This window comes from Capricornis sumatraensis, chromosome 13 (genome assembly GCF_032405125.1).
Source record: "Capricornis sumatraensis isolate serow.1 chromosome 13, serow.2, whole genome shotgun sequence".
NCBI lineage: Eukaryota > Metazoa > Chordata > Mammalia > Artiodactyla > Bovidae > Capricornis > Capricornis sumatraensis.
The window spans coordinates 71036472-71058164 of NC_091081.1; the positions used below are offsets into that span (position 1 = coordinate 71036472).

The 21693-nt window shown below is 38.5% G+C and overlaps 1 protein-coding gene across 2 annotated transcripts in view; it reads left to right on the top strand.

Annotated features, from left to right (window-relative positions):
- Window positions 1-21693, top strand: part of GRM1 (glutamate metabotropic receptor 1) — a 431492-nt gene that overhangs the window by 376566 nt on the left and 33233 nt on the right. For both annotated transcript variants that reach the window (XM_068985180.1, XM_068985181.1), the window contains exon 6: window positions 6689-6815. In XM_068985180.1, the coding sequence (XP_068841281.1) occupies window positions 6689-6815 (127 nt within the window). The remainder of the gene's footprint in view (window positions 1-6688; window positions 6816-21693) is intronic.

The window sequence follows — 21693 nt, forward strand, 5'->3', positions numbered from 1 at the left end:
CCATGGGGTCACAGAGAATCGGACACAACTTAGCGATTAACACTTTCTTCTTTTCACTTTGGCCTCAGATCTAGCTCGTCTGCCACTTTTGGAGACAGGTGCTGATAGGAGCTGCCGCTGACTCATGTGACATGGAGCAGAGAAGGAGCCCAGCAGATCTCCTGTGTCTTGCAGGTGGCTGTGGCTGAAGCAGGGCCCAAATTTTTTTTAAAGTAAACATTTATTGGCACATTACCCACATAGAGAAAAGTAGAAGAGGAAGGCAATAGCATAAGTATGCAGAGAGCTCTTACTTCCAATCTTTGCTCTAGCTGATCCCACCACCTAGAACTCTCTTTCACCAGATGTTTTCAGAGCTTCCTCCTTTCCTGCTCTTAAGTCTTTACTCAAATGGCATATCTTTCTTAAAAAATTAATTTTTAATGGAGTCAAATGACCTATCTTAGTGAAACCTTACCTGACCATCACATGAAAAATTGCAGTCCCCAGTTCCAGGTGCCTCCTCCCTAACAGGACTGGGACTAAGATGAGGCAAGTCAGAAGCCTACTGCACATACACTAAAGAGATCTGCCCACCCCCACCCCGACTCCACTCAAGATCTTGCAAGTGCAGGGTGGACCCCACATACTGAAAGGCTTAAGTGCCTCTAAAGTCTGATTCCTAGGCCTCTTGCCTCCTTCTGGTCCCTGTCCTGAACCCTATTCCTCTTTCTTGCTGTGTTTTTCTCAAAGCCCTTCTCTAGAATGAGAACTTCACAAAGATAAGGATATGAGCTATTCACTGATGGTCTCTACCCTTGATGCAGCGCCTGGCACTCTGCATACATAATGAGAGTGAATGAATGGCTAAATCACTGCATATGCCCTGCAGAAGCATTTCATTCCTTCTTATATCGGTATACTCTACTCTGTCAGAGTTTTGAGCTTCTTAACCTCAGTGATCGTCAAGTCTTTTCATTTATCTGTCCCCATGTGTCGTACCATGTCTGGCACACTGGGCCGCTAAATAAAGGTTGGATAAGTGAATAAATATCTGCCAACTTCTGAGATATAGTTTTGGTTCTTGTATAACATGTCATCACTGTGATAACTGTTTTTACACTAGGAAGAGCCTAGATCTTGATAATAACGAGATGATGTGACTGAGGTTTGCACAGGCTGCTGACCCCTCTGCAGCTGTTTCCTCACCTGCAAAATGTACATAATTAACTTCACTCCGTGGAGCGGTTGTGAGCATTAGTGTAATTCTGTACAGAGTTCCTCACACATGGGCTGGTTCAATATATGTCCATTTTTGTGATCATTTTATATTCCTATATGATTTTTGTTACATTTCCCCTGTAATAAATTACAATGTGGGGATTTTCCTAAACTGATATTTTTCTATAGTCCTTGCCAAGCTTTCAATCCCTCCTATTTTTTGTTTTCTTAAATTGTTCATTTTAATTTCTCCTGTTTATGTCCTATTCCTTATTATTTCTCTCTTTCCTTTCACATACATTATTGAATAATCATTGAATAATTAATATGTGCCAAGAACTGTGCTAGCACTGTGAATGCAAAGGAAACCTAAACATCAGCTGGTTTTCCTACAGACCTAATTAGGTAGGACCCAAGTCTTTATTCTGTTTAGTTTTCCAGGCATTTTCCTCCTGAAGAAAATGTCTCTGTTTCCTTTAATGTATTGTTACTTTTCCTTCATTATATTCTCCTGATGCTGTTTACTTTCTTTTATCCTTTTGCTAAATAAAGCTCAAAAAAAAAATCCATTTCAAGTTATTCGGAAACATATTCATGAAAAGAACACTTGATTTCCTATGGCAAAAACAAGACTCCTACAGTGTATATGGAGTTGAATCATAGCCTTGTGTGAAGCAGCAAGTCGTCTAGTCTTGCTAACAATAAACAGAGCACCAGTACATAGAATGTAAAAGGAATCAAAGCCGTTCTTGTGTCTTGGGAAGTCTTGCTCCTTCAAGGAAAATTTCAGTGAAACATTAAATCTCTTATCATGACTGAGCGCTGTCATAAAAGTGCTTTACTGTAACAAAAATGAAACAATACTTTATTCAGTTATTGACTATATATTACATGCAAAAGAAATATCACAGTGTAAAAATATAAAAATAATTTAAAATATTTGGGATATGAGGAGATGAAAACATGAGACAATAATTTAAGAATTTTTTTCTTTTATTTATTTATTTTTTTACTTTACAATGTTGTATTGGTTCTGCCACACATCAACCTGAATCCACCACAGGCGTACGCATGTTCCCCATCCTGAAACCCCCTCCCACCTCCCTCCCCGTACCATCCCAATGAAGCATATATATCATATACAGGTGGGTCCTCCCAGCAGCCAAGATGGTAAAGAATCTGCCTGCAATGCAGGAGACCTGGGTCCGATCTCTGGGTCAGGAAGATCCCCTGGAGGAGGAAATGGCAACCCACTCCAGTGTTTTTGCCTGGAGAATCCCATGGACAGGGGAGCCTGGCGGGCTCCAGTCCATGGGTTCACAAAGAGTCGGACACGACTGAGTAACTAACACTACTACTTCTGTCATAACAAGTGACACAATTAGTGGACAAAAGTTGACTAACTTGTGGTAATAGAATACCAACTATACCTTATTAGTAATTACAGAGGATTTTAAGTAAGATAATGTTTCAAAGGGTTCACTGCACCAGACATACTTCCTGGAGCCTGTGTCAGGACTCAAATGTAGTGACATAGATGAGCTGATGGAAGAAAGAGAGTTCTCTGAATGGAAAAGAATATTTTTTCTTTTATTGAAATATATTTATTTCTTTACTATATTATTGCATATTAAAACCATGGATTAAACAACATATGCTCTCTCTCTCTCTTGCCCTCCTTAAAATCTTTTCTCCAAATGGTAGAAAGAAAGTCAGATGAAAAATAAATCAGATGATGTGTCTGCCCTACTTGAAGCCTCCCTCCAAAACAAACAGTTATATAGACACTACTGAGGACATAATGTTTGTTTGGTGGACTTATGTAAGAAATTATTAGCAGTCAGACTCACGGGCAGAAACACGGACCGGGGTCTAAGTAAACGCCTGACCAAAGAGCTTATGTTTTGAAGATATTAGAAAAGGAAGGCACTAAAGTTCCTTGAGTGGCTTAATTACATTGTTAAAAAAGATTCAACTCAACCCTTATTCAGGGGGCACCTACTGTGTGTTCTTGGTACATTTCTTGATGACTGTGATCTGAAAACAGTGAAAGTAAGGCATGATTCCCTTCCCTTAGAAGCCCACAGCCCACAGTAATAGTCTTGGCAGTTGCGTGCATGTTACTCTGGAGTGAGAAGAAATTAGAGCCATGTTACAGGATTAAAGTCAGGGACCAAAAACCAGCATGCCATTTCCTTCTCCACGAGATCTTCCCAATCCAGGGATGGAACCTGGGTCTCCCGCATTGCAGGCAGACTCTTTACCATCTGAGCCACCAGGGAATCTCAAGTCTGCAGGGGTAGCTCAGAGACTGAAAAGACAAGTCCCATAATTTAGATGTTATATGTCAAAAGTGCACATATTTGGTGGCCGAATAAGAAGGAGTAACAAAAGAATTCCATCTGAGCGGTTCTTTTTTCATTATTTGATAAATGTATAAGCTAATCATTTTTTATGCACTTATTCAGTCATTCAAAACCTAATTTTAAGTATATTTCCATGTGGCAGTTACCCATAGGATCTATTTTTCACTAGTCATCTTGCATAAATATATTTGTTTAGAATTATTATCTTTGGAATTTGTCTAATTTGTAGTATTCATTTTATGGTTAGGAAAAAGATAAAGCTGATTGAGGAGACAGACATTATTTTGTACTTCTTATACTAATTAAAATAATAAAGCATTACTTTTTAAATTTCTCCATAGCATTAGAAAAATTTATAGTTTGGAATACCGTATAAATTTGTCATGCTTACTCTGAGAATAGATGTGGATTTTCAGAAAAACAGTTTGAGTATACTTTCTAAAGTTATTTGAAAGTAAAAGAAGAAAAAGAAAGCCTTTTACAATTTCTGAAAATATACAGTCATGATATGTTTTTCATGTAATTTTAAAATAGTGGCTCATTAATACATTTTGACCTGATCTACAAGAAGATAATTTTATCCTCACAAAGGATAAGGTTTATATGACTTTAAGCTATGGCAATATTTACTGTTTGATTTCTGACTTTACATATGAGAACATTTGATAATGTCTAACATGTTGCATCTGGTCCCATCACTCCATGGGAAATAGATGGGGAAACAGTGGAAACAGTGTCAGACTTTATTTTCGGGGGCTCCAAAATCACTGCAGCTGGTGACTGCAGCCATGAAATTAAAAGATGCTTACTCCTTGGAAGAAAAGTTATTGACCAACCTAGATAGTATATTCAAAAGCAGAGACATTACTTTGCTGACTAAGGTCCGTCTAGTCAAGGCTATGGTTTTTCCAGTGGTCATGTATGGATGTGAGAGTTGGACTATAAAGAAAACTGAGCACCGCAGAATTGATGCTTTGGAACTGTGGTGTTGGAGAAGACTCTTGAGAGTCCCTTGGACTGCAAGGAGATCCAACCAGTCCATCATAAAGGAAACCAGTCCTGAATATTCATTGGAAGGACTGATGCTGAAGCTGAAACTTCAATCCTTTGGCCACCTGATGTGAAGAACTGACTCATTTGAAAAGACCCTGATCCTGGGAAAGATTGAAGGCAGGAGAAGGGGACGGCAGAGGATGAGATGGTTGGATGGCATCACCGACTCAATGGACATGAGTTTGAGTAAACTCTGGGAGTTGGTGATAGACAGGGAAGCCTGGTGTGCTGCAGTCCATGGGGTCACAAAGATTCGGAAACAACTGAGTGACTAAACTGACTGAACAAGTTAGGGAAAGACTTCTGTTTCCAGCCATGAGAGAATAAAAGAGTTTAGACAGTATTCTGCTGTAAACAATCAGAAAACCTGACACAATATATGAAATAACTGTGTTCAGACATTGGAAAACAGTGTATGACCTTGATTTCAAAGAATTGAAAGGAAACAGAGACGTGAACCCTAAAATCATTCAGGCATTCTGTCTGGAGGCAATTTCCTGGTTGTTATTTAGTGAGAAAGAACACAAGCAGAGTTTGGCTATCTTGATAATTTAAGTAGACAGAAACCAAGGTTTAGGAGAGCCAAGGCAGTTAGAATCAGTAGTGCAGAGAAAGAAAGAGAATGAATCAATTCAGAAAAAGAGTTCCAGCAGTTGGCGGATGAGTTCCCAGCAGTATTTGACTCCATCTGCATAAGCATAATGGAGAAGGAAATGGCAACCCACTCCAGGATTCTTGCCTAGAGAATCCTGTGGACAGAGGAGCCTGGTGGGCTGCTGTCCATGGGGTTGCACAGAGTCGGACACGACTGAAGCGTCTTAGCAGCAGCAGCAGCAGCAGCAGCAACATAAGTATAAAGTGAAAGTGTCAGTCACTCAGTTGTGTCTTATTCTTTGTGACCCCATGGACTGTAGCCCACCGGGATCCTCTGTCCATGGGATTCCCAAGGCAAGAATACTGGAGTGGGCAGTCAGTCTCTTCTCCAGGGAATCTTCCCCACCCAGGGATTGAACCCTGGTCTCCTGCATTGCAGGTGGATTCTTTACCATGTAAGTCACCAGGGAAGTCCCCTGCATGAGTATAGTACAATTCAGAAAGTCCAAGGAAAGAAAAATTACTAGGGTGCTGGATTCTCAGAGGCCCCACAAGGCCAAGAATTTTCCCTGTTTCCATAAGCCAGGGTAGAGATACCTTGCTGAATACACAGACCTGAGCAGAGAGCCCAGCAAGGTCACACTTTATAATAGGGGTAAACTATTCCTAGATTAGAGAATATTCTAGACTTGCCCTAAAAGATGAAAAACAAGGCCAAAACTGAGCCACAGGCAACTAGGCTGCCTGCCAGAACAAAGGCCAATACTTCAAGAAAAAAATCCAGCACTCTATACCTTATGTACAGCATCTGGTTAAAAAGTTTTAGACCTGTGACGAAATGAGAAAATGTGACACATAACCAGAAAGAAAATCAAGTGATAGAAACAGTCCTAGACATTATATTGATGATGGAATTAATAGTCTAATTAAAATGCCTACTATAAATACATACAAAAGGGTTTAAAAGAAAACATGCATATCATGAGACGATACATGGAGATGGATTTCAAACAATGAAAAACAAAGGGTACTAGAAATGATATTTTAAACAATAGGATTAGCAACATATTAGACATTATGGTAGTAAAGATCAGGGAGCTTACAACATAACAGTATAAAAAAGAGAAATGGACTTTTACTTTTCTGAGAACTATTAATGCATGTTAATATATATATATATATATATATATAATGATAGCATTCACCTGTTTAATTCCCTTTATAAAAGAAATGATTATTGAAAAGCCTCCAAATCCAACATGGAGTGAATTGAAATTCACATCTGAACTCTAATGCAGTGAGGTATACTTCAATCCATGTATTTGAGGTTCCTCAATATGTACAATTTTGGTGGGGGGGGGGTTAGTCTTCAAAAAAAAAAAAATTACAGTATGAAAGCAAGTCCTCATCTGAAAAAAAGAAAGGCTTTCTGGAGAAACTAAACTTAAGGCATATGAAATATCCCTGTGTTATAGGTCATACGGAAAGGGGAAGTCAGTTGCTGCTGGATTTGCACTGCCTGCAAAGAGAATGAGTATGTGCAAGATGAGTTCACCTGCAAGGCTTGTGACTTGGGATGGTGGCCCAATGCAGATCTGACAGGTAGGAACTGTCTCGCTTGTCAACCTTATCCCAAACGTTGGCCTCTGCAATGTGCCTGCTGTTTAAAATGTGAGTGATTGACTCACGTCTTTTCCAATACTTATTTACATTGTTACTGCTCATGTCAAAGGTACACTTAAAGCTCTTAAAAATTTTCCATCATCCACATTGAAAGTTTATTTAAATATAAATAAAAGTGTATTCAAAGGGTATTCTTGTATACCAGTTGTTTCTGTTTTTCTTTCTATAATTTTTATCTGAAAATATATCAGGGAAGAAACATGTAAAGATATAAAACAAAATAGTTATTTTAATAGTGTGATTAGTCACTCAGTCATGACTGACTCTTTGCAACCCTATGGACTGTTGCCCACCAGGCTCCTCTGTCCATGGGATTCTCCAGGCAAGAATACTGGAGTGGGTTGCCGTTTCTTCCTCCAGGGGATCTTCGCAACCCAGGGATCGAACCTGAGTCCCCAGTCTCTCTTGCATTAGCAGGTAGATTCTTTATCACTGAGACACCTGGGAAGCCTCTATTTTAATAAATGTTTCCCTTGCTCTACTCTCTATCTGGAATTTCTTTCATCTCCTCATCTGCCTGACAAATTTTACAGTAGTTATAAAGTTTGTCAGGCAGACACATAGATTAAAAAAAAAAAAATCCAGATAGAAAGTAGAACATGGGGAACATGAAAGCATGTAGTACATTTGGGGAAAACCATGGAACTATATGGGGTTGTTTGGTAAATACATTGGCCTGGGAGAGATATGGTCAGAAATGAGATTGGATGAGGACACTGGAAGCAAATGGTAAGGAACTTCTGTAAGAACTTATGCTAAATGTTTGGATTTTGGCTTTAAGCATAGGAGAACCACAGAAGCATTTAAAGTAGTGAATAATGTCATGATATTGGTGTCTCAGAAAGATAACCATGATGGCAGTGTGGACAAGGATAGTGAACCTAAACTGAAAACAGAGAAGTGAGGAAGCTACTGTGTTGGTCCAAATGAGTAATTTCGAAGGGTGTGAACAGAGCAGCTACATGGGAATAAAGAGGAATAAATGAATGCAGGAGATGATTTACTCGTAAAATCAGTGGGATTCCTGTGGATGGATTACCCAAGTTTATAAGCTTCCCAATAGTAATGTTCAGGTATGTGAGTTTGGGGGCTTCCCAGATGGCGCTAGTGGTAAAGAACCTGCCTACCTATGCAAGAGACAGAAGTCACAGGTTCAATCCCTGGGACAGGAAGATCCCCTGGAGGAGGAAATGGCAACCCACTCCAGTATTCTTGCCTGGAGAATCACAGGGACAGAAGAGCCTGGCAGGCTACAGTCCATAGTGTCCCACAGAGTTGAAAATGACGGAAGCGACTTAGGATGTACATATGAGTTTAGATTTCCAAAAACTCTGATATGAGCTTGCAGATGACACGTGTGTCACAGATGTTGTTCACAAATTTTAAGAGTGAGAGAACCATAGGAACTTTGAGTTCATAGAGACTTTTATCATCTGAGTAACACAATCCTTCATTTTAGAACATGAAAGCTAAGGCCTGGAGAGGCTTACTTGTGTGCCCAGAGTCATAACTAGGTAGAAGCAGGTCCTAGTTCACTGACTGCTGACCCCATGCTTCCCTGTGTGCTGCTGAAAATCATTAGGGTAACATTCACGAGTGCTGTTTACGTTTTCACTTCTTCCCGAATAAGACTCTAAAACTAAGAAATTGTGTGGCATATTCAGAGAACATCAAAAATGGCTGCCTGAGTAGAAAAAGGTCAATAATTAAAATTATACTTTTTAAAGTAAGAGACATGTAAAATGTTAATACAGTTAGAAAATAAACTGAATATCAAAGCTTTTATCAATCACCTGGTACAAAGGCCATTTTAAAATGAAAAGAAATTAGAATGTTTTTGAAGGTACAAACTCTGTCTCACCCGTTTTTTAATTCTCTTGCTGAAAGCTGATTTTCAACTTCAAATATGCCTAAAAATCACCCAGGAACTACTCATCTGCAGAGATCCCCACTCACTAATTTTAAGACGGGACCCATCAGATTCTAGTCCCTGTCCCATCCCTTGGGAAACTCTGGCTCACAGCCTGGTGCCCTGAACATATGTAATTGCTGCCTGATAAATGTTTGTTCTATTGCGAGAATTTGAGAGAAGAAACTCACCCAAGTTCATCTAGGTCAATACAGATGGTTAATAGGAGAAGCCGCCTAGAGAATCTAGGGGTTTTGTCTCTGGGTCTAAAGCACTTTCTTTCACTCTGAATTTATCTCATGGTTGCATGCATTGGACTGACTTGAAGAAGCTTTTCCAACCTTGTTCTGGACACAAGCCTCCTCCCGCACAGGTTCACATCTTCACGAACTGATCTTCTTACTCAGTGTGTGCTTCCTGTCCTGTTTATCTTGAGAAAGTAGTCTCCTTAGATCACCCTTGTGCTTGAAAACTAGGTTCGACTTCAGAGTCAGTCCTTTCTGCTTTTTGACTGAGACCGCAGCTGACAAGAAAGAGAATCAAAGACAAAACTAGCTCCTTTCTAAGATTAATCTTAAATGTCAGAAGTCCTGGCTTTGAGGTACAGGTTTTCCTCTTGTCTACATTTTCGGAGCTTCCCCAGACTTTTCCTACTGTCTCAGCTTCCCTTAAATTGAAGCTTCTCTCATACATGAAAAGAACTTCTATCCAATATTAAAATAGAAAAAAAACTTTTTAAAGATCTAATATAATAACGAACTCAAAGTCATATGTTTTATCCCCAAGAGATCTTCCATTGTGGATATATTGTCTGTCCACTGCCAAACAATGACCATCCTAGATTAGCAACAATTTAAAACAACCCTCCTTAATTATAAAAGCAACTTATGATTTTAATGCAACTATCTTTCTAGAGAAGTAAATCTACTCTCATCCATCATATATGTAAAAATCACTAACATTCAAAAAAGTTTGAGCCAAGCAACAGCCCATTCTGCCTTTATCTTGTAACAATAGGCAAGTGGCTAAATTTGGATCATGTATCCAAATTATGTCACAACTCTTATGTTTAAGATCTTTCAGAATATGCATCTCTCATCCTCATTTATACTTAGTTTTAATGGCACCTATTGTTTCTGCATCCCTTCCACTCTTTCACATGAATGGAAAATGAGGTCTAATCTGTCACTTACTGGGTGCCATGTCAAGCTCAGAGCAAGGGCACAGTTGCTGGCAGTGTGTTTTTGACTGTTGCCACGATAGCAGTAGCTGTGAAAAGGGAAGACTCACAGGCAGAGAAAAACAAAAATCAGTAAAATACTAAGAGGAGTATATACATTGCCTTTAAGTAAGTGTTTTATTTTCATGGGTGGATTTTTTGAACTGAACTTTAGTTAAAATGAGAAATCATTATTCTTTGGAAAATAGTGCTTTTTACTGAAGGTGAAGTTTGTTTAAAATATGCTTAAAATCATTTTATGAGATACTTTGCATATATGCTCCAAAGACTAAAATTAATGAATAAAAGTATGTTAACAAGTGAGTTTTCATTCTCATTAGGATATGTTGCTTTTTGGCTATGAAGGAAAAAAAAAAGTATATTTCTTAGAGGAAGTGTCTTATGAAGCTGTTAATAAGCTTCTCATGTTTTCTTCTTGGGAAAATGCACATTTTAATTCAGCATTTAAATTTCACACTTTACTTCTTATGGTGCATAAACAGAGATTTCTTCTGCCATGATATACAACTTGATAATAGTTTAACAATTCATGGACCAATTATAAGAAACCCAATGCTGCTTATTCCTTTTAAAAAGTCAAATAGTATAAAATAATTCCTCATAAAGTCAGACTACCCTAAATCTTACAATAAAAATATAAAACACTGTTATAAAAATTAACTTTTAACTATTTTCCCCTACCTAACAGTTGTAGCCACCTCTCATGTTATCTACTTATTTATTTACTTTTGTATTATACACAACCACCTTCTTTGTGCCAGATATTTTTTTGAGATATTGGGACATATGGGTGAATGAGACAAGGTTTATATCCTAGAAGACAAACTTAATATAAAACTAGACATGTAAGCAGACAATTATAAGTCCTGGAATAGGACTATGTACAAAATTTCATATGAGTACAGAGAAAAAAGCAATCATGTTTTCCCTGGCAAGAGAAAGAGGAAGGGACATTTGAGCTTAAAGATTGAATAATAAATAGAATTTCCCCTTTTAGGTAGTTTGTATTAACATAATAATATCAGAGAAAGCATTTCAATGAAGCCTTATGCATTTGTGAAGCAGTATTGTAAATGTTATTAAATGTCCCAACACAAGTTAGGTGGAATAATTGTGGCCTATCTTTGTTTCTTATTTCATATTAAATTTGTCTTTACTTAATTGGAAAGAATTCAGATATTAAATTTTAACCTCCTCTAATGCATTTGGATGTTATAAGTGAGCCAATATTTAGTTTGAAAATTAGAAGTTAACCCTTGTCCTCAGATTAGAATTATTACCACTTCTCTTGGATTTTGCTCAGTAACTTGTAGTCTACTAGAAGGAAACTGACTTGTCTGGGGTAACTCTACCCATGAACACTGCCAGGTCCTTAAGTTCTCAGCACTTTAGATATAGTATGCACAACTCCTATTAAAGTCTTCTCCTTGTGGGTGCCAGGTAGGCTCAGGGCACTCATTCTAAACCACTGATTGAATTTAACCACCACCCCTTCTATTCTTGGAATTACTAAACAATGGAGGTTGGGAAACCCTTCTCTTAAAAAAAAAAAAAAACAGGATAAATAAAGTACATTGCATCACATAACATGTGTGGACAATGGATATTTTGTCTAATTCCCACAAAATATCAAAGCTAGCCCTTCTCAAATTTAGGATGTCTTAAAAAATAGAAAAAAAAAAAGAAACAAGAAAAAACAACTTTTAAGAAGCTTATTCAAAATGTAAATTGTCAGTCCCAATCTCTATGTGATTCTGTTTTGGGTGGTCTTGGATTGGCATTGAAAATCTTGCTTTTCACATGGAAAAAAAGAATCTAGGATCTTCATGGGAGATAAAGCAATCTTAATGGTGCTGAGCGCCTAAAAATTGATGCTTCTGAACTGTGGTGTTGGAGAAGACTATTGAGAGTCCCTTGGACAGCAAGGAGACCCAACCAGTCCATCCTAAAGGAGATCAGTCCTCGGTGTTCATTGGAAGGACTGATGCTGAAGCTGAAACTCCAATATTTTGGCCACCTGATGCAAAGAGCTGACTCATTTGAAAAGACCCTGATGCTGGGAAAGATTGAGGGCAGGAGGAAAGGGGGATAACAGAGGATGAGATGGTTGGATAGCCGACTCAATGGACACGGGTTTGGGTAGACTCCGGCAGTTGATGTTGGACAGGGAGGCCTGGCGTGCTGTGGTTCATGGGGTCGCAAAGAGTCGGACACAACTGAGTGACTAAACTGAACTGACAGAATGGTGGGGTAGGTATACTGTGTTGGGATATTGTTATGACAAACTGCTTACTGTTGCAACACAAGAACACTTAGGCTTCTACCAGAAGGGTGGTTTTCTTCATTTGTGTATAGTACACTGGGTAAGGTAGGCTTAACTCACAGCTAGACTCGGAAGACTGATTACCTATGGAGATGGTGGAGTGTTCGTCTTTAGTTTCTGGTTACATTGAAGTGTATGTGTTAGTTGCTCAGTTGTATACAACTCTTTGCAACCCCATGGACTGTAGCCTGCCAGGCTTCTCTGTTCATGGAATTTTCCGGGCAAGAATACTGGAGTGGGTTGCCATCTCCTTCTCCAGGCCAGTGGAGTTTTAAACTTTAAACTGATTACATCAAGGGGGCTAGGATTTATGATATGTGGTTTAAAGTTTAAGACTCCACTAGCAACAACCAACGTTACTTCATTTACTGATGCATATTTTATTAGACAGGCCCACTTGGCTATACAACTTGAGGGCCATGAAAGACTTCAGTGAGAGTTTCTATCTTGTGCTGTCTCAAAATTAATGTTCATTGTGCAGATTTTTGTAGCTCAATCCACTGATAAAGCATGACCTTGTTGGAATGAGCCCATCTTAAATTTGAGAAGTGCTAGTTTTAATGCCTTGAGAGAATTACACAAAATAGCCATCCTGTCCACATATGTGAGGTAATGCACTTATTTGTCCTGTTTTTAGGTTTAAGGAGGAGGGTTAGCCAATCTCCAGGGGTACCTGGATACCTCTCAGTCCCTGGCTGCTTATCTGCACTGTCCTTCTCTCACTGTACTTTTCCTTTTGCCTTTGAATGAAGACATTTCATGAGCATGTTCTGTGAGTCTTCTGAATCTTTCCAAGTATTTGAACTTGTAAAATTTTTGCATATGCAAAGATTATCCTAATACTGTAGTTAACAATAGTACTTGGATTATTGAGTTAGAGTATGATTGTCTCTAGTAAAACCTAGGTTTAGACAAATACTTATTACCAGTAAGGAGAACATTAAGGACAAAAATTGTATAGTTTTTAATCAGTCAAGAAGAAAAGTATTAATAAGCAAGAGAATACAAAAAAAGTATGATACATGTAGGAATATGAAGATAATCCTGCACAGAAGACCATGTGTAATGATCATGTTGCTTCAAAGTTGTTACATTAGCTCATTAGCTTCCATGAGCCTTCAGCTTCTGCAGGTGCTCTGAAAATCCTCAGGTTAAAATCACTTAAGAATGCAACCTCAAAAGGTTCCCTTTTATTTGTTCAAAAGGTTGAGAATGAGGCTGGCTTCATATAACTTAGATTCATGGATAAATGTTCCAATGAAATGTTTTCATATCCCTAGATTGGTAAGTTGGAACATGCTTGCTAAGATCATATTTTAGACATTATAAGTGGTGTGGTTTGTCAACATGGGAATGCTTTAGAAAATATTCACAGTGTTTAAACTAATACATATTTATAAACCAATGAAGAAGATAACTGCAGGCACTGCATTTGGAGTTACTCACAGGATTCTTTTACAATTGTGTCAATCAGTGTCCCCACCTTTACAGTTTTCCCAGATTAATTTAATTACAAATGAAGCATGAACTGGCTGCATCTGCTATCCTGGAAATGTTTTCCCATTAGTGTTTAATTTTGTGGCCAATTTGTTTCTACTGAAATGAATTTTTTAATTTTTTTCCATCAGAATTTTATCTAGTGTCTATTGGGTACTTCATGTGGTGCTGCCAGACAGCCATTCTGGCTTTGCCAGATAATATCCTTGTAGATATGGCATTTCTTTTAAGAATTTCTTTGCTGGCTAGATTTTGTATTCCTATAACTGAATTCTTGAAATTCTCTATTATACAAAATATCCATCCTGTCCACATGTGTGAGGTAATACACTTGTTTGTCCTGTTTTGTTGTCATTAATATACACTATTCATTATTGTTTTATATGAGACTTGTATAAGGACTCTTAGAGTAGTCTGTATAGTATAATCATCTCTAAAATATTTATATTATATTTTACGGTACTAGTATTAGCCTCTATAGTACCTTTTTTAATGTTACAGGTCTGAACTTCTATTATTTTCTTTTTTAGCAATTATTTTATATAACATCAACACATCAAGATATTATTGTTTATTTTAAAAATAACTGAAAACTTAAAATGTTTTTATAGTATTTAAAGAATTTTTAAAACGTGTCTTTATAGTACTAAGTAAATGGATTATTCTGAAATCATACCAGTTATTAGCTTAATATATGCCTCTTTTCTTTTAAAATTTGATAGGGTACAGAGAACCCAAAATTCAATTATTAAAAATATTTATATTGTGGTAGAGTATTGCATTTTATAATACTGGCTAGACTACTCATGTATTAAACTTAGTGGTTTTCTTTTTAGTTTTAGTATAACTCATGGTGAAACAATGTTAATATTTAGTACTGGGTATTCAAAATTCTATCTGACAAGGACACTCCTTGAATAACATAAGCACAATCTTGAGATTCTCCTCCTTTGGTTATAGAGCTTAATTATGCTCACTTATTACATCAGTGAATAGTAATATGGGGAGAATTAGCAGCAGTTCATAACTAGCTAATTAGCAGAAAATGTTAGACAATTTCAGTTAATAATAGGGATTTATTACAGGTGGTACAAGGACTTAAAGACCTTGTCCAAACCTAAAGATATTTTGACTAACTTAGTTTATGCCTGCAACTATCCTTAGGCAAAGAGACTAAGCATTGGCTATGAAATTAAGAGGTTGGCTTTAAAAGGTAAATTCATTATCTATTGCTGTGTAACAAATTCAGTTCAGTTCAGTTCAGTCGCTCAGTCTTGTCCGACTCTTTGCGACCCCATGAATTGCAGCACGCCAGGCCTCCCTGTCCATCACCAACTCCCGGAGTTCACTCAGACTCACGTCTATCAAGTCAGTGATCCAGCCATCTCATCCTCTGTCATCCCCTTCTCCTCCTGCCCCCAATCCCTCCCAGCATCAGGGTCTTTTCCAATGAAATTACCTCCAAACTTAGTAGCATACAGTGATACACATTTATTATCTCACAGTTTCTGCGGGTCAGAAATATGGGCACAGTTTAGCTGAGTTCTCTGCTTCATAATCTCTCACAAAGCTAAAAATTGAAGCATCAGCTATGGATGGCGTCTAATCTAAAGGCTTGATTGTGGAAGGGTGCACTTCCAAATTCCCTTAGCTAGTTATTGGCAGAATACAATCACCAAAGACTTGAATTTAGGGCTTCAGTTTTGTTTGTTTGTTTTGGGGTTTGGGGATGAGGACTGCTCTCAGTCCCTTGCCATGTGGACATTAGCAAAATAGGAGTTGTTTCATCAGAGCCAGTAAGAGAATCTGCTACAAGATGAAGACTGTCATCTTATATAGCTTAATCATGGGAGAGACATCCTATCGACTTTGCTATATTCTATAGAAAAGAAGCAAGTCATAGGCCTAGTTCACACTCAAGTTCACATAGACATGAATCCCAGGATGTGGGGATCAGTCTGAGTCATCTTAAAACTACCTACCACAATGAACAATAATTATTTGATATTGCTGTACTGTTAATTTCATTTACTCAGTGGCTCAGAAGGTAAAGAATCTGCCTGCAGTGCAGGAAGTCTGGGTTTGATCCCTGGGTTGGGATGAACCCTTGGAGAAGGGAATGGCAACCCACTCTAGTATTCTTGCCTGGAGAATTCCATAGACAGAGGAGCCTGGTGATTATAGTCCATAGGGTCTGCAAGGAGCTGGACTTGACTGAGAGACTAACATTTCACTTTTTCACTTTCACTTTTCTTTCTTTCATACTGTTAATACATCTAGAACATAGTGTAGCATTTTCATATTTATACAAAAATTAAAGATTTGTGGTGATCTAGATATTTCTGATAATCTGCATGCTTATGTGCTCGGTTTCAATTCATCTTCCTATTTCTGTGGAGTGTTTTCTCCATAGGAATTCTAGGGCACAAGGCATTACTTGGATAATGTCTTTAATTATACATAGTACAGGTATTTGTTCAAGCTGGTTTTAGGAAAGGCAGAGGAACCAGAGATCAACATCCGCTGGATCATGGAAAAAGCAAAAGAGTTCCAGAAAAACATCTATTTCTGCTTTACTGACTATGTCAAAGCCTTTGACTGTGTGGATCACAAGAAACTGTGGAAAATTCTGAGAGAGATGGGAATACCAGACCACCTGACCTGCCTCTTGAGAAACCTATATGCAGGTCAGGAAGCAACAGTTAGAACTGGACATGGAACAACAGACTGGTTCCAAATAGGAAAAGGAGTACGTCAAGGCTGTATATTGTCACCCTGCTTATTTAACTTATATGCAGAGTACATCACGAGCAACACTGGGCTGGAAGAAACACAAGCTGGAATCAAGATTGCCAGGAGAAATCTCAATAACTTCAGATATGCAGGTGACACCACCCTTATGGCAGAAAGTGAAGAGAACTTTAGTTCTTGATGAGCCTCTTGATGAAAGTGAAAGAGGAGAGTGAAAAAGTTGGCTTAAAACTCAACATTCAGACAACTAACATCACGGCATCTGGTCCCATCACTTCATGGGAAATAGATGGGGAAACAGTGGAAACAGTAGCTGACTTTATTTTTCTGGGCTCCAAAATCACTACAGATGGTGATTGCAGCCATGAAATTAAAGGACGTTTACTCCTTGGAAGGAAAGTTACAACCAACCTAGATAGCATATGAGAAAGCAGAGACATTACTTTGCCAACAAAGGTCCGTCTAGTCAAGGCTATTGTTTTTCCAGTGGTCATGTATGGATGTGAGAGTTGGACTGTGAAGAAAGCTGAGCACAGAAGAACTGATGCTTTTGAACTATGGCGTTGGAGAAGACACTTGCAAGTCCCTTGGACTGCTAGGAGATCCAGCCAGTCCATCCTAAAGGGGACCAATCCTGGGTGTTCATTGGGAGGACTGATGCTGAGGCTGAAACTCCAATACTTTGGCCACCTCATGTGAAGAGTTGACTCATTAGAAAAGACTCTTATGCTGGGAGGGATTGGGGGAAGGAGGAGAAGGGGACGACAGAGGATGAGATGGCTGGATGGCATCACTGACTCAATGCACATGAATTTGGCTGAACGGGGAGTTGGTGATGGATTGGGAGGCCTGGCGTGCTGCAATTCTTGGGGTCACAAAGAGTCAGACACGACTGAATGACTGAACTGAACTGAACAGGTATTTTCATGATTAAGTCAACTATAACTTGACCATGTGCAAGAGCTGTAGCACATCTTGTCTGACAGTGAACCCTACCTACATGTTAGAATTGTGGGGTTTTGTGTCACCAAGAATAATGTATTCTTATGATAATAGTCTCAAAGTCCCAGTTGTGTGTTGGTGCATTAGCTTTTCACTATTTTATTAAACCAAGGTATTTGATGTTCTATTAATAGTGAAATTATTGGTAGACATTAAAGACATCTATATCAATAACAAAGAAATATTATTTCTTCTGGGAGGTCAGAGGACAGACAGGGACTTAGTGGGTGCCAGTGTCTTCTGCAGAGTTAAGTCATTAGACAGATTTTAGGCAGTTGTCCTGAGTTTTAGCAATATGAGGCGATGATTCTTTTTTTTTTTTAATTGGAGGTTAATTGCTTTACAATGTTGTGTTGGTTTCTTCATCATAGCATTGTGAATCATCCGTATGTATACATGTGTCTTCTCCCTCTGGAGCCTCCCTCCCACCCCTCTAGGTATCACAGAGCACTGGGCTGGGCTCCCTTTGTTATATAAGCAGCTCCCCACTAACTATCTGTTTTACACGTGGTAATGCATATGTTTCAATGTTACTCCCTCAATTGGTCTCCTCCTCTCCTTCCCCTGCTGTGTCCACAAATCTGTTCTCTATGTCTGCATCTCTATTTCTGCCCTGCAAATATGTTCATCAGTACCATTTTTCTAGATTCCCTATATATATATATACATTGTTGTTGTTTAGTCACTAAGTCATGTCTAACTTCTTTGAGACCCCATGGCTTGTAGCCCACAAGGCTCCTCTGTCTATGGAATTTCCCAGAGAAGAATACTGAAGTGGGTTGCCATTGCCCTCTCCAGGAAATCTCTACCCACGGACCGAACCGAGGTCTCCTGCTTGGCAAGTAGATTCTTTACCACTGAGCCACCAGGGAAGCATATATATGCATTAATATATGATATTTGTTTTTCTCTTTTTGACTGACTTCACTCTGTATAACAGGCTCTAGTTTAGGGTGATGATTCTTTTTTTTTTTTTTTTTTTTTTACTTTATTTTGCTTTACAATACTGTATTGGTTTTGCCATACATTGACATGAATCCACCATGGGTGTACATGCGTTCCCAAACATGAACCCCCCCTCCCACCTCCCTCCCCATAACATCTCTCTGGGTCATCCCTGTACACCAGCGCCAAGCATGCTGTATCCTGCATCGGACATAGACTGGAGATTCGTTTCTTACATGATAGTATACATGTTTCAATGCCATTCTCCCAAGTCATCCCACCCTCTCCCTGGATGATTCTTTAAATGACACCTTTATTTGTGATAACTGTATGCTTTCTTATCTGCATGCTACATGCTAAGTCACTTCAGTCGTGGCCAATTCTTCGCAACCCTATAGACAATAGCCTGCCAGGCTCCTCTGTTCATGGGATTCTGTACGCAAAAATACTGGAGTGGGTTGCCACGCCTTCCTCCAGGGGATCTTCCCAACCCAGGGATCGAACTCACACCTCCTACATCTCCTGCACTGGCAAGCTGGGTCTTTACCACTAGTGCCACCTGGGAAGCCCTTTTCTTATCTGTAGCTTCCCAAATCACAGAGAATAGAGGCCCTTTTAATTGTTTTAACTAAGGATCCATTATTTTTTTTTAATTTTACTTTACAATACTGTATTGGTTTTGCTATACATCAACATGAATCTGCCACGGGTGTACACGTGTTCCCAATCCTGAAACCCCCTCCCACCTCCCTCCCCATACCATCTCTCTGGGTCATCCCAGTGCACCAGCCCCAAGCGTCCTGTTTCCTGCATCAAACCTAGACTGGCGATTCATTTCTTATATGATATTATACATGTTTCAATGCCATTCTCCCAAATCATCCCACCCTCTCCCTCTCCCACAGAGTCCAAAAGACTGTTCTATACATCTGTGTCTCTTTTGCTGTCTCACATACAAGGTTATCATTGCCATCTTTCTAAATTCCATATATATGTGTTAGTATACTGTATTGGTGTTTTTCTTTCTGGCTTACTTCACTCTGGGTAATTGGCTCCAGTTTCATCCATCTCATTAGAACTGATTCAAATGTATTATATTGATTTCTAGCTTATTTACTTTTAAAGTCTATCTGAAAATGTCTGATCAAATATTAGATATTTTGTAACTTGGTAATTTTTAATTTTAACATTTCATTTTATGTTTGATTCTCCTAATTCAGATGTTTGCTGGTTTCCTAAAATCTATCTTTCATCTTCGTTTTGAATCTTTTAGTGAAAGAAAAACTTCTGAAATTTTCTTATGTAATATATTTTCTATTTTAAAATTTTACACCACTGAGTTATTTAAATCTTCCCTTTTCTAATCCACTCCTTTAAAAATATTTTGCCGCCTGAGGCTAACAATTAATTGAGTTAATTGGTACATATCTGCAGTTCAGGACAATAAGTGTCTAATGAAAATCCTGAATTCTGCCCAAAATATTTTGCCTGTACCCCTGAAGTTTAGGAAAATCATTAATTATATCTCTCAATTTGGCTCTAGGCCAGGGTTTTCATTCGACTTCAGCGGATCTGACTTGGGTTCTAAAAATTTTAAGTGCAGTATACTTTGCTAATAAAAACTCTAAAGATAGAATAGCTCATTTATAAAACCAGGTTGCATACAAAAAGAGAAATGCAAAGAGAGTAGCTTTTGGAATGTTACAAAGGCGTTGACAAAGACTCCGTTGGAATTTGAATTTTATTTAGCAGCCTCAGAATGCCAATTAAAAGAGCTGAATACAGTAAGTCCCCTACATACCAACCTTCAAGTTTTGAACCTTCAAAGATGCGAACGTGTGTTCACGTGTCCAATCGTGTAAGTTAGTTCTGGTGTCTGGCATGCACTGTCACAGCGTGCGTCCTGTGCAAGTGGCTGTGCTTTTGTGTACTGTACTGTGCAGTATTGTACAGAGTACAGTAGTATAGTATCTTTATTCAAGGCCAGGATGTCCAGAAGCAAGTGTAAAAGCAGTGGTATATAGCCGATTATGATAGTTGGGTACCTAGGCTAACTTTATTAGACTTATGAACAAATTGAACTTACAAACATGTTCTCAGAACAGAACGTGTTCATATGTAGGGGGCTTACTGTATTGACTATTAAGCATTCTATCTCTTAATTTGCCTACTGTTGTTGTTTAGTCACTAAGTCGTGTCTGACTCTTTCGCGGCCCCATGGACTGTAGCCCACCAGGCTCCTCTGTCCATGGGATTTCCCAGGCAAGAATACTGAAGTGGGCTAGCATTTCCTTCTCCAAGCTGTTCTTAAATATTTTAATTTATTGCTTGTGTCCCCCAAAATGGTCATTATTATTCTATCAAATCATCTTTCTAAACTTTATCAAGGAAACAGAATGATTTAGAGTTAAAATGTGACTTATTTTGGAAGGAGGAGTTCTTCCAGGATGAGCTGAGACTTTGATACAGACAAACGCCAAAAATACAGACACACAAAAGAGGGAGGCCACTCTGGTCAGCCAGGAGCGTGTGCTTGTAAGTGGTCGACAGTTATGTGTTAAAATGAGGCTGTTCCTGATTGAGTGATTCTCAGAAGCCAAGACTGACACTGACTGGTTAACAAGTAAAAGCTGTGTTCACTGACAGCAGCGCTTGTTGAATGACTGAACAGATCTGAAACAGGTTCTGGTGGTTCCTTGCTCTCATGGCTTTAGAACAATGAATCTTTTCCTAAATTTATGGAAATATATGTTTTTATTCTCACAATTCGGGAAATAACAACCCAGACCAAACACAAAACCATGTGAAAGGGTTTTTGCCAAGACTTGACAAATGTTTTTCTCTCTGTGAAATACAAAACAGACTTTATTCTGGAAGGAAAAGATAAGCCAGGCATTTAGAAACAGGGCTGTCTCTCCTTTCAAGAGGTGGGTGAGGGAGGTTTCATCCTTCCTTAGTACGTCTATTAGAGGCTGATAAGTCAAAGGCCCTCAGATGCCACATACAGATCATACATTACTAAATGGGTGAGATACTAAGACTTAAAGTAAGTAACTTAAAGTGAGTAATATAATATGTGGTAAATAAGAGAAAACAGATTCTTCTAAGGAATTCAAATGAAATTTATGCT